Source organism: Cetorhinus maximus, chromosome 10 (assembly GCF_964194155.1).
Source record: "Cetorhinus maximus chromosome 10, sCetMax3.hap1.1, whole genome shotgun sequence".
Classification (NCBI taxonomy): domain Eukaryota; kingdom Metazoa; phylum Chordata; class Chondrichthyes; order Lamniformes; family Cetorhinidae; genus Cetorhinus; species Cetorhinus maximus.
The window spans coordinates 5,251,901-5,266,130 of NC_135888.1; the positions used below are offsets into that span (position 1 = coordinate 5,251,901).

The 14,230-nt window shown below is 44.1% G+C and overlaps 1 protein-coding gene across 9 annotated transcripts in view; it reads left to right on the forward strand.

Moving 5' to 3' along the window:
* The window catches only part of LOC144685413 (serine/threonine-protein kinase Nek6-like), a 344,126-nt gene that overhangs the window by 237,818 nt on the left and 92,078 nt on the right, over positions 1 to 14,230 (forward strand). For all 9 annotated transcript variants that reach the window (XR_013577721.1, XM_078549868.1, XM_078549866.1 and 6 more), the window contains exons 6-7: positions 9,425 to 9,533; positions 12,090 to 12,197. Coding sequence is in view for 8 of the 9 variants with exons in the window: in XM_078549868.1 (XP_078405994.1) it covers positions 9,425 to 9,533; positions 12,090 to 12,197 (217 nt within the window). In the remaining variant the exon portion in view is untranslated. The remainder of the gene's footprint in view (positions 1 to 9,424; positions 9,534 to 12,089; positions 12,198 to 14,230) is intronic.

Below are 14,230 nucleotides of genomic sequence, written 5' to 3' on the forward strand. Positions count from 1 at the left end.
TGTTATGTGTAACCAAAAATGAGTGAGCTTGGGAATCAGATCAGGTCGTTCAGTCAAACCGGTAGCAAACATGATTATCTTATCCTGATGTCACTGTATTCCAGGTAAAATGGCACTCCCTGTCATTGTATCCCATATGGATCAATAGCCTCTCCTGATGCTCCACAGACTGCTAGTATAAAGAATGTTTCTGCTCTTTCATGATGAATGATAGGAGAACACTGAGTGTGGGAACCATCTGAGCCAACAACAAGACAGTCAAAAGAAATCAATTTTAACATTTGTAAGCACACACTGTATAAAAACCATTATTAAAACACAATAACCAGCAACAGCCTAATCCTGGCATTAATGTCTTGCATTGGAGCTATAATACCCTCTGTGTTGGGAAGTAAATAAATCGCTGTTTGGCAGATTAGGATCATGATTCAGTTAGGGAATTCTGCCATCCCTGTCCATCAGCATGCCTCAACTACAGTGCGACATTGTGTGGTTATTTCTGTAGTTAGAAAGTCTTGATCTCATGCAAATCAAGGGTAAACTGTGGTAGAACTGCTCCTGCTACCAGACACTTGGGATTTGCATACCTTCCCTATTCTATGCAACCTTTGCCTCCCTATGGGATGCCTGAGGAGGTGTGTCCACCAGGTCCTCAGCTCACAGCATTTCAGAGCTGCAATAACCATTCGGCTGGCTTTATTCTCACCACCTCACCCTGCCAAATTCAAATGATGGTGCACTAAAGTCACGTTGAATAGGGCCAAGGAGGCCTGTCTTCTTTGACACTGAAGGGCACCATTCACAGAAAGTGCAGTGTGGAAGCAGAGAAGCTGGCAAGGTGAGCCCTGTCAACAACTCCCAAAGAACCTGGCTGCAAATGCACAAGGAGGTGGCAGACTGAAGAGAGCAGCCAAGGAATGGCTGTGTAATAGCTTCCTTTACCAAGTTTCCTGGATCTGCTTATTTGCCATTCATTGCTGCTATTGGTGTAGAACCTGTTTGAAATGGGTGTAAACATCTGAACGTTATTTTTTTATTCGCTTATGGGATGTGGGCATCGTGGGCAAGGACAGCATTTGTTTCCCAATCCCTAACTGCCCTTGAGAAGGTGGTGGTGAGTCTCTGTCCTGAACCGCTGCAGTCCATGTGGTGTAGGTACACCCATATTGCTATTAGGAAGGCAGTTCGAGTATTTTGACCCAGCGCCGATGAAGGGACAGCCTTCAGGATGGTGCGTGACTTGGAGGGGAACTTGCAGGTAGTGGTGTTCCCACGCATCTGCTGCCCTTGTAGGTTACGGGCTCTGAACATAGGAACCTTTAAGAAGACAGTTGAGTCTTCACTCCTCAGCAGCAGACCGACACTCATTCAGGTGAAATAGGAACAGTGCTTGGCACCTTCACTTCACCCTAAAATAATTCAGGACTTTCAGGATCTGACAGTTGATATTACACCAGCCACCTTAGTGATCAGTGAAAGCAGGGAACCAGAAGCCAGTAGAATAGTGAAGGCTGGATCCACCTGCCTGACTCTGCTGTCACACCAGACTGCAGCACACAGCAGGTTTCTGGCCTTCTCCCCCTCAGAACACCTTTGGAACATGAGAGAAATGTCTTCACCCAGAGAGTGGTGAGCCTGTGGAATTCACTACCACAGAAAGTTGTCGAGGCCAAAACATTGTATGTTTTCAAGAAGGAGTTAGATATAGCTCTTGGGGCGAAAGGGATCAAAGGGTATGGGGAGAAAGCGGGAGCAGGCTATTGAGTTGGATGATCAGCCATGATCATAATGAATGGCGGAGCAGGCTCGAAGGGCCGAATGGCCTAATCCTGCTCCTAGTTTCTATGGGCAGAATTTTCCGTCTGTCGGGTGGGCGGGCCTGACCCAATCGCGGGCGGGCGCGGAGCCGATCACCGCCATTTTACGTGGGCGGGCCAATTAAGGCCCGCCCAGCATGACGCTCGGCGGGAAGCGCTATGCACTCCTTGTGCGGGCAGGGAGGGGATTCCCTAAACCCGAGAGTGCGCTCTTTCACACATGCACATAAAAGAGCGCACTCATCTCCCTGAGGCTAAGTGCAACCTCAGGGAGATCACCTCTACTTTTAAAAATATTAAAAATAGAGAAAAGAAAAACCCCTTACATGTCCCCTCATGTGACAATGTCGCATGAGTTGGGACGTGTTCATAATTTACATAACAACTTTATTACCATTTTTAAAACCCTGCATGAGACCTCATCCCGCAGCTGGATGAGGTTTCATGTATTTTCTATTTGCCGCTGGGGCTCCTGGCCAACCCGCCAACCTAAGGCTGGATGGGCAGGTCCTTCAATTGCTTAATTGATCCTGTCAATGGTCTCAATTGGCTATTGACAGGTCACCGGACCCACAGCTGATTTTGCTGAGCACCCGCCTTCCTGAAAATTTAAATCAGGCGCGGCGACGTCGGGCCAATGACATCCCGCGTCATTTTACGCGTTGGCAAGTGGGCCCCACCCTCTGCTCACCGACGGTAAAATTCTGCCCTATGTTTCTATGTTTCTATGAGAGTCATTACCCAGCAGTGAGACAGCCAGTACCAGCTTCATGTCAGGCCCCAGCTGCCATCAGAGCTTAGCCACCTCAATCCCTTAACCACCTGCTGTGGTCCAAGCCCTCAGGTGGTTAGAAGAACAATAACCTGTATTTCTGTAATACCTTTAACATCCCAAAGGACCTCACAGGCATCAAACATAATTATCAAACATAGTTTGACACCAAAGCATTTAAGGAGATATTCGGTTAGATAACCAAAAGCTTAGTCAAAGTGGAGTGTCTTAAAGTAGGTAGAGGACGAAAGGCAGTGACATTTAAGGAGAGAATTCCAGAGCCCATGGATCTTGGCAACTAAAAGCATGGCCGCAGTGGTAGACTGCTTAAAACTGAGGTTACCAGATTAGGTGGAACACAGATATCTTGGAGGATTGTAGGGCTGGAGAGGCACATAGATGAATCTCTAGAATAGGTGACAGAAAGGCATGTGTAGGCACACAGAGAAGGAACAGTTTTAAGAGCGAGTGTGGCAATAGTTTGCACTTTGCAATTATTGTACTAGAATAGATTGTGATGTGGAGCATTATTAGTCACAGGGGTTACCGTCATACAGAAAAGGGAACACTCATCTGATGCTGTCATATTCACTTAGGCGGAGGCTTTATTACCCATTTGCTGATTGGATTCTCTTCCCTAAAGAGGTCTGGATGGTTTGAATAAAAAGAGAAGAAGCCATCATGTCAATTTCCTGCAATTTGCGGATTTGCACAGAGGGTCCTATGGATTGCTACCGCATGCTATCAGGGCGTTGAGAGAGTGGAAATTCTTCCTGTTTACATAGCTCAGCGAGTGTCCTGTGACACGGGAAGCCCAAGGGAGTGTAAGCCATGCATTTTAATGCTGCACAATGCCCCATTTTCCTGGGGCAGAAAATTTCCTACGCCATATATACACCGCTACTACATGGGACACAGTGGGGCAATTCCCTCCCCGGTTGCCTGGTTTCTGAGTATAAGTCAAAGCATTTGGGGCACGTGTTTTGTATCCCGTCAGAGACTCTCCGATTTGATAAAGATAATCTTGCAAAGCTGCACTGAACTAAAACAAGCCGGTGAAAGCGGATGTAAATAAATACAGAACCACATCCATATTTAGAGAGCCGAGGAATGCTGTTGCATCCAGAGGGTTCTGTATCAGTTAAAGATTCTGGAATGAGAGCTCACCTGGTGCTTTAGTGTGAGGATGCACCATCTGCTGTGGTACATGTAAATGAAGAAGATTGAAGGCTCAATCTTTTGCGCTGAACTGATTGATCCCAGTGAAGGGCAATCAGAATATTACAATTGACTGGAGCTATTCAGTGACTTTTGTTAGAAAATGAATGTTGGGTAAACCCGAGATGGGTCTCAGCTGTGATCCTCCCAGGTTGCTGGAGTACTCTCAGCTACTGCCCGTGCTCACACTGACGACTCAGGGATTGTTGGCCACTAAAGAACTTCACCGCAACATAGGTTGGCACCTTTGGGCAGGTGGAGAGACAAAAAAGGAGCACAGCGCAGTGACCTTCAACTAGGTTTGATCAGTATCTGTATCTTTTCTGGATGCCTGACAGGACATCAAGCCAAATGCAAAGGTTATTGGATATACTTCATAATCCACTACCTTGCGAAGTGTTTATGAAATGAAAGAAGATGGACGTTTGAAAGTTTAATTGTGCTTTCTTCTTTTGGGAACTCCCTTTTGCTGAAGATTCCTCATCAGATAAGACAATAATATAACTGCTGCTATGGATGTCACTTGGTCCCAGTCGGACAATAGTCCTTTGCCGTAGCCCATTTGCTACTACCTACCATATTATAAGCCACTGGTATTAAGGTGCTTGAAAAGTCACTTTCATAGTGTAAAAAGGATTGAATATTGGTTCTAGACAGATTCCTATCTGCCTCTTGTTCCCCCTCATTTTCTTTCTCACAAGATCTTCTCTACAATCTTTAGTTTGCAGAGATGTTCTAGGTATCAGAACCGTTGTTTTGACAGTTTTCACTCCTCTGGTGCCCTGGTTGGAAGTCCGGAGGGAAATGCACTCTGTAAGGGAGATTCAGTCACATGTCGGAGCAGAGGGAAGGATTTAAATACTGGCACCAGTCAGGAATCCAAACCTTTAGCAGAGTACTTGTCCTGCGCCGGGGACATACAATTTGTGATTATTTAATAAAGGGAAATAATATAAAGGGTGGAATCTATGTTGGCAGCGAGGGCCTCACCTGCTCTTTGCAGATCCAGTGAGGGCCTCACCTGCTCTTTGCAGATCCAGCGAGGGCCTCACCTGCTCTTTGCAGATCCAGTGAGGGCCTCACCTGCTCTTTGCAGATCCAGCAAGGGCCTCACCTGCTCTTTGCAGATCCAGCGAGGGCCTTGCCTGCTCTTTGCAGATCCAGCGAGGGCCTTGCCTGCTCTTTGCAGATCCAGCGAGGGCCTCACCTGCTCTTTGCAGATCCAGTGAGGGCCTCACCTGCTCTTTTCAGATCCAGCGAGGGCCTTGCCTGCCCTTTGCAGATCCAGCGAGGGCCTCACCTGCTCTTTGCAGATCCAGCGAGGGCCTTGCCTGCCCTTTGCAGATCCAGCGAGGGCCTCACCTGCTCTTTGCAGATCCAGCGAGGGCCTTGCCTGCCCTTTGCAGATCCAGTGAGGGCCTCACCTGCTCTTTGCAGATCCAGTGAGGGGCCCAGGCTGCCCTTTGCAGATCCAGTGAGGGGCCCAGGCTGCCCTTTGCAGATCCAGCGAGGGCCTTGCCTGCCCTTTGCAGATCCAGCGAGGGGCCCAGGCTGCCCTTTGCAGATCCAGCGAGGGCCTTGCCTGCTCTTTGCAGATCCAGCGAGGGCCTCACCTGCCCTTTGCAGATCCAGCGAGGGGCCCAGGCTGCCTCTCCTTTGGAAGGCCCACCGGGTCTCATGCCAATCAGGCAGATCCGGGGACACCAGCAGGCATTCCGTCATAATCAAGTCCCCAGAGGCAGAGGTGCCACCCATCAAGAGCTGTTGGCCAATCAGTGGCTTGGCTATTGTTGGAACTGAACCCCCCCCACTCCTTACCGGAGTCTCAGGGCCCAGGAGAAAGGTAGGTAATGGAGGGGGTGGGGGTGGGCAGAGGTAAGGGCAGAGGTTGGTTCTCAGCAGGTACACCCCTGCCTGATGCCCGTGCCATCGATGCCTTTGATTGCGGGACCCCTCCCCCCACCCAGGTGACAGGCGTCCTGCAGTTTTTTCCCAGTCATGCAAACTGCACGTCGGCAAACCTGCCCGGAGCTGGGTGAATCACAACAATCGCGGGAAGAGGCCCTTGAGTGGTCATTAATTGGGCCGCTGAAGGGTCTTAATTGGCAGCCGGGCAGGAAGATCGACCACGGGCCTTCTGGCCCAGAACTGAATTCTGGCGGAGACGGGAATGCAGCGGGGTTTAGGCCACCCCGGCTAATTAAATGCCCTTCCCACCTCCAAGCTCGCCACCTCGAGGGGCAGAAGGTGGCGCCCACAATAGTTGTACGTTCCTTGCTACAGGACCCACATCCCACGGCCATTTATCAGAGTTTGGATCGGTTCAGATAACAGTCTCTTGTCCGTAATATCTCTAAGGGAGGAACTCAGGAATGGAAACGGATTTCAGTTGCAGCTCATTAATTGAACTTTGTTAAAAAATCCTCAAGAAACCCTCAAATTTTGAGACATTTTAACACAATGCTTTCAAAAACAGTCCTCCAATAAATATGACTTGCTTATACATCCGGCAGAATTTGCCAGCGACAAACATGGCTTGATTATCAAGTAACAACAGCATACAACAAACGCTTTGTCAAATTTCCTTCAACAGTGTTGTCTTTTTAATGAATTATTTATGAAGGATTACAGATTGGCACTCATGGGACATTACTGCATAAACCAAATGAGGAATTAGGTTCTCTTTTAGTTAAATGTCAGCTGATTTAAATAACTATTCCATTGTGAGTATTGAACCTAGTCAGGCAGATGAAAGATAAATAAAAATAAGGGAAGGAGGAATAATTCCACTTGGCTATTGAATAAATAATTTCCAGTCATAATTACCTGTGCGAAATAAAGGAATATTTACACATTTTTTTTTGGTGTAAGAGCATTTATAAATATACTATTGAATAATTTTAACATTGAGTACATTGTAATAAGGAGTTGAGATCATAATGTGCAATGTCAATAAGGAATACATTGAAATGAGAGGGTTAATGCCTTAATTAAAATAGACATACTTGTTTTCAATACAGCACATTTGAACCCATTAGTTGTTAAAATGTGTACCTTTGATATTATGCTGATGGGATTTATGCCCTTCTTATAAGCAGTAAACCTTCTGTTTATTTTGATGTTCATGATTTTAAATGGTGACCACAACTGCTGAGTGTTTGCTAAGCGTTCTTAAGTTCATTGTGGCACTAGTTAAAGAGAGCTGTACTGCTGGCTCAGGGATTAAATGGACTAGTCAGTGCAGTATTCGACCAGATCAGGAGCATCCCGGGGCCTGTATTGTCTTAGCTGGGATGTTGTTGAAGATTCGTCACTTGGTCAAAGCACATTCTCACCTCACTTGTGCAACTAAATTGATGATCAGAAAAATTAGGAATAAAGACACCTGGAATATCAAGATACCTGGATGGTATCAAGTGATGGATTTTTGGGACGCTTCATTAATTTTGGAAAGTCACTTTGACACATTTTGGAACAAGTCAAGCACAAAGTACCACCCAGAGATAGTAATATATTGATACAGTACCATATAGAGACAGGACTATGTAGACACAGTGCTTTATACACATAGTACCATATAGAGACAGGACTATGTAAACACAGTACTTTGTAAACATTGTACCATATAGAGACAGGACTATGTAGACACAGTACTTTATAAACATTGTACCATATAGAGACAGGACTATGTAAACACAGTACTTTATACACATTGTACCATATAGAGACAGGACTATGTAAACACAGTACTTTATACACATTGTACCATATAGAGACAGGACTATATAGACACAGTGCTTTATACACATTGTACCATATAGAGACAGGACTATGTAAACACAGTACTTTATACACATAGTACCATATAGAGACAGGACTATATAGACACAGTGCTTTATAAACATTGTACCATATAGAGACAGGACTATGTAAACACAGTACTTTATACACATAGTACCATATAGAGACAGGACTATGTAAACACAGTACTTTATAAACATTGTAACATATAGAGACAGGACTATGTAAACACAGTACTTTATACACATAGTACCATATAGAGACAGGACTATGTAAACACAGTACTTTATACACATAGTACCATATAGAGACAGGACTATGTAAACACAGTGCTTTATACACATAGTACCATATAGAGACAGGACTATATAGACACAGTGCTTTATAAACATTGTACCATATAGAGACAGGACTATATAGACACAGTACTTTATACACATAGTACCATATAGAGACAGGACTATGCAAACACAGTGCTTTATACACATAGTACCATATAGAGACAGGACTATATAGACACAGTGCTTTATAAACATTGTACCATATAGAGACAGGACTATATAGACACAGTACTTTATACACATAGTACCATATAGAGACAGGACTATATAGACACAGTGCTTTATAAACATTGTACCATATAGAGACAGGACTATATAGACACAGTGCTTTATAAACATTGTACCATATAGAGACAGGACTATATAGACACAGTGCTTTATAAACATTGTACCATATAGAGACAGGATTATATAGACACAGTACTTTCTAAACATAGTACCATATAGAGACAGGACTATATAGACACAGTGCTTTATAAACATTGTACCATATAGAGACAGGACTATATAGACACAGTACTTTCTAAACATAGTACCATGTAGAGATGGGACTATATAGACACAGTACTTTATAAACATAGCACCATATAGAGACAGGACTATATAGACACAGTACTTTATAAACATAGTACCATATAGATTCAGGAATATATAGATAGTACTATATACACATAGTACCATATAGAGACAGGATTATATAGACACAGTACTTTATAAACATAGTACCATATAGATTCAGGAATATATAGGCACAGGACTTTATAAACATAGTACCATATAGAGACAGAACTATATAAACACAGGACTTTATAAAGATAGTGCCGTTTAGAGACAGGACTATATAGACACAGGACCATATAAAGGTCTATAATATATTGCTCAATATTCATTATACTATTGGCCCAACAGCCCTGTTTTTCCAATCTTTTTCATTTCTTGGTTAGGCCTAGGCCCATATGAATATCAGTATCAGTGACATTTGATTTGTTCGATTTGATTTAAGAAATTATGAGGTACGTGATTTATTAAAATGGCAAAACATGATAATTAGCTTGTCCTGGCATCCAGCAAGATAACAATGCTTTTAAAATAATTAAACAATTGGCTTCTTACAAACATTTTCCGAGCCGCCTTGAACTAATAAATTAAACCCCACAGACGCTGACTGTATTTCGAGCTATTTTAGTTAATTGATGCAACCTAATTAATCTCACTTCTGCCAAGTATTTGCGACCGATCCAGAGCACAGCTTCTTCTAAATCAAGAGTTTCTCACTGAAATAATTAGAACTCACTCGAGCCCCAAATGTTGGTGGAGGACGGAATGAGTTAAGTGGTAATGCGGATATGAATAATGCTTTTTGTTATGCAACATTTCAGCAATTGCTGCATGAATGGCACTTGTTCCTGGAGTCATAGTGCCTGAGTCTAAACCTCATTGTTTATTCATGCATCTTTTATTCATTATTTCCACAGTACTTCAAAAAGCAAAAGAGGCTAATCCCAGAAAGAACGATATGGAAATATTTCGTGCAGCTATGCAGTGCAGTTGAGCACATGCACTCCCGAAGGGTGATGCACAGAGGTAAAGGAAAAACAAGACAAAATAAAAAACCATTCCTTTCCACCCGAAAACCAGAGTTCAGTTTACTGGGAGCACAGGATAAGTTAAGAAAAGCTGTTTGCGACACTGCTTTATTGATCATGCGGGATGTGTGTGTGTGTGTGTGTGTGTGTGTCTGTCTGTCTGTGCGTATGTGGGGAGTGGGTAGCTGCAGGCTACAGGTCCCCAGGGAATGTCCCACATTATAGACACTTCTGTTTCCAACCATAATGACTGAAGACACCATGCACATTTGATTAGCTGGGTATCTGGTCGCAGAAGGCTTAGTGGGGAAAGTCAGGGCATCATTTAATGCTGGGTTGTTTATTCAGTGGGTGTGCAATGACTGTCTACAGAGTCAATGTGCATTGCCTGAATTTAAAGAGGAATTCAAGTCTGATTAAAACACCGAGGTCAGGATTGTACGGCCCTGCCCACCGCGGGACCCGAAATTCCCGCTCAAAAGTCAACGGACCTTTGGCTGGTCCATCAAATTTTCCACCCCCCCACCCGCCCCGTGACGATTCCCAACCCCTGTGGTGGGGGGAGGACCAGAAAATCTTGGCTTCAGTCTTTTATTAACTGTATAAGCTGTGATCACTCTTTGTTGGTGGTCAGATGGGTAACAGTGCTGGCGTCAGAATTGTCAACTCCCCCCCCTCCAGCTGAGAAGGGGCCTGGAAGATGCCAAATTTGTCTCCTCCAGGGGAAATTCCCTTTATGCTCAAATGTGCAACAAAATGGCAAAGTGGTTCGACAAAAATCACATTTACAGTTCGACACATTGAGCAGATCTCCTGGTGGTGAATGAGCAGACACTCATCAAGTTCCTCATGCAACTAATTGCTCTGAAAATTTGGTGCGAATTAAGGAATTTCCTGCCAGCAGAGACTCATTGCTGTGCAATGCAAGCTGCCAATTACATTTAATTTCTCAAAGCCCTTTTGCAAACTACTTGGATGGTAAGATTTGGTTGTAAAACCATCACGTACTGAAGTGGCCCTTCAGTCTGGTCCAGCTTGTATTTCAACAGTAATGGTCTTCCCATTCACTGCCTTGCCAAACCGATAATGGCTTGAATGACAGACCCAGCGAATCCGCCGGTCTTTCAGCTCACCCTTCTCTCGCCAATCAACTGTATGGAAATAGCTCAACGTTAAAAGCATTTACAAGCATTCAAAATCTCTTTAGATTGTCTTTTTCCGGCCCACCTTTAAACACGGGGACTGCCAGCCATCGATGCTTTAGGTGGTAAGTGTACGGCCAAGGTTGGGGGCTCAGCCAGTCTGGTCAGGAAAGACCCTATGTTTGATCTCTGTTCTTGCCAGAGTTAGTCGAATTACTGCCAGCATCCCTGGACCTGGAAGGGGTGAAAATCGGCCATGGCTCCCAGCTTTGGTTGCTATCCAATGGCTCCAGTGGAGTGCGCCTATTGAATTATTTCAGCATTGTTAACCACCAAGGGCAGCACTGCAGACATTCTGTCCACACATACGTTGTCCTAAAAAGTGACCCAGATGTCATTGGAGTTTCAGATTCGTCTCGAGCGTTCGGTACGCCAGTTGTCTGACTCCTGCTTAGACCAGTGTACTCTACCTTTGGTCTGGGGTTAAATCCAGCGAGTCATTCTTCTGTCAGCATCAAGATGATGCATTCTCAGCCAGTGACCGATGAGGCCTTTTCAGTTTTCAATTCCTGAAACGCATCATGACAACTGAACCGCTGGTAAATTGTGAATGAAATCGCACATTGGGCTTTGACCCAGATTTTCAACCCCTTTAATGTTTCTGATATTTTCAAATTATACGCTGGCAATTTGGTCATATTCTGCGCATAGGGGGAAATAATAATAAACATTTCAAGAAATGTCCTGTCTTTAACTCTTGTTTTTTAAGAGTCCTACAATATGGTTACCCACCTTTAAATTTCAAAAATAGCCCAGAGCAGTTAAAAGTCTATTTCTGCTCCAGCAGTTGGACCGAGGTTGGTTGCCACACTCTAGGTTTTGTAACTGATTTACACATTAAATTTACACGATCCTGCTCCAAACATACCATTGGCTCCATCATGACAGATTTGTTAGTAGAATATTTAGACCCAGTGCCTTCTTACTTATAAGAATGGATCTGTGACATCACTGAAAGAGTTCGGTTATTACAACATGATTCAAAATGCAATCCAAAACCGATTGAACAGCGCTTAAAGCAAAATGGGCTAATGCTAAAGGTCCCGCACGGTCCTGAAATACCACACAACACTGTGTATGTTGTGCAACGCAGCCTATTGACAATCTTCTTTATGCAGTACAAGAAGAGTCATGGAAATTTGAATCCATTCTGGGCCCGTGACTGGGAGATGAAAATTATATTATTTATGATATTTATGAACAGATACAAAGTAACTGTCAAAAATAAACCTTTTGATAATGTGCAGACCATAAACAAATGTCAGCATAATGCAATCATTGTGAAGACTTTGTGACTTTCTCTTTTAAACCGTTCATTCATTATTGATTGACTCTCTGTTTTTCATTCTTAGACATCAAGCCGGCAAATGTGTTCATAACAGCAACAGGAGCAGTCAAGCTGGGGGACCTAGGGCTTGGACGCTTTTTCAGCTCCAAAACCACAGCAGCACACTCTTTAGGTAAGAAGCAAATGCAGAAAACTGCATCAATTTTTTCATCAAACAATTATTGGCTGAAGTTTTTATATACTCGAGCGGGCCTCTGATTGCGTTACTCTTGTACCTGTCAGGTTGCTCCATGGTGACAGGAGCGTTTTACCACACAATGCACAATGTATTATTCTGCTATGTTTCTTGAAGGCCATGAGGTTTCATCACTGCAAGTAGATCCATTTACACTTAGAGAGTGTTTTTTTCTTTTTCTGGAGTGTGGTGGTTGATTTTAAATCCCTGGTTGGGAAGAAATGGAGGAATTGAGCAAAGACCGGAGATTGATTTTAAATCTTGAAAGTCAGGGTAAGAGTAAGGACTGGCTTTGCTTCTTCTTTTCCCATGCTTCTTTAAAGCTGATTTTGTATCTTGTTACAAAAAAGTGGGCTCTCAGGTGTGACGAATTCTAGAGTTTTATCTATTTCGTATGTTGTGAGGGAACCTGTGTTTTTAAATTCAATTTGTATTTTTTGAGGCAGACCCTGACTAAAACAGATACTGAACTGAAAAGGGAGACAGAAAGGGAAATAGAACAGGTAAACATTGGAAGGAAACTGATCTTCTGAGTTTCTAAGGAAACAAAAACAAACTGAGGTTTTGGCAACCAAGACCTTTTGGCAAACTGAACCTTGTTGAAAGATATAAAAGGACACAGATCATTCCAACCTGGGCAGTAGCAGTTGATGAGTCTACTGGTCTAGTACAAGCAAGCTGAAGAAGACAGAGGTAAGTCCAGAAGCTGAGAATAAGCAAAGATAAAGTTGCTGCAGCTGTACCTATTACTGTAAGATAGCATTGGTGGGACTACCCTATCCAGACCCAACTAACCAGATTCTGCAGACATGTGCCATTTGTGGTGAAGACTGTGGAACTTGGATTGGTTGTGTGCTGCTGTTGGCTGGGGGTCAGACTAGGTCTTAGAAGGATAAGAGCTAGAATTCATCATGAGGAAGACAGAGTTTTAAGGACTTATTACTGTGACCACCAAAATCTGAGTGGACTGTTGAGCCTGTTCGTAAGATCTATCTTCCCTGTATCCGCCTTTTAACGTGTAATTTATAGTTTATATTCAACCACAATTTGCCTGTTAACTCATGTTTAACCCATGTCAATTTTGGATGTTAAGAGTATAGGATAGATAGTATTTAGTGTTTGCTTTGTTGACTCTTGTGTGGTAAAAGATCTTCTGTTTAAAACCATGGAATCTTGTGGCTGCATTCTTTTAGTAAATATTTGGGATTTAGGGTGGAATCATCCCAGATTTGCATTAAGTGCTGTAGCAGACGGGAGAAAGAGTATTTTATCCGCCAGCCTCAATGGTGGCTTTTCACGCCGTTCCATCCCAATCCTGCCTCATTAATCATGCATTCCTGGGAAACACACCATTTTGATGGTGGGTGGGCTCTCATTCGCCCCCCCCCCCCACCCAACCCCATGCCGTCACCTCGCCGCTTCCTCACGCTGAGTGTTATATTTAAAATGCTTCCAGCCCAGGACTGCTGCGCAAAAGACATGTCCCTGAAAGGCAAGAAGACTGCAGCCCCCTGATTCAGTGACGCGTCCCTGGAACTTTTGGATGCTTTGGAGGCCTGCGTAATGTCCTCTACCCCGCTATGGCCTCAGGAGGGGTACAAATCTCACCACTCAGGCTTGGTAGACATTGTCAGTGGTGATCAGTGCTAATGCTGCACAGAAGAGGTTGGCATCCAATGCAGAAAGAGGATGAATGATCTCATCTATGCCGCCAGGGTGAGGCAACCATCTCATCACTTTAAGCTCACACACTCACAAGCTCATCACACATTCACTGGCATCTCACTCACTGCCAGCTCAAGGGACATCATCACTCACTCTCTCACACACACCCTCACATCTCCATCTGGCCTCATCCCCTCTGGAGACTGCATCCTCAGCCCTCACCATCTTGAGGCCACTTGCACACCCTGGGATACCCCCCTTCCCCAGTCCAGCCCCGGCCCTGCAGCTGTTGAATGGCCAGCCCC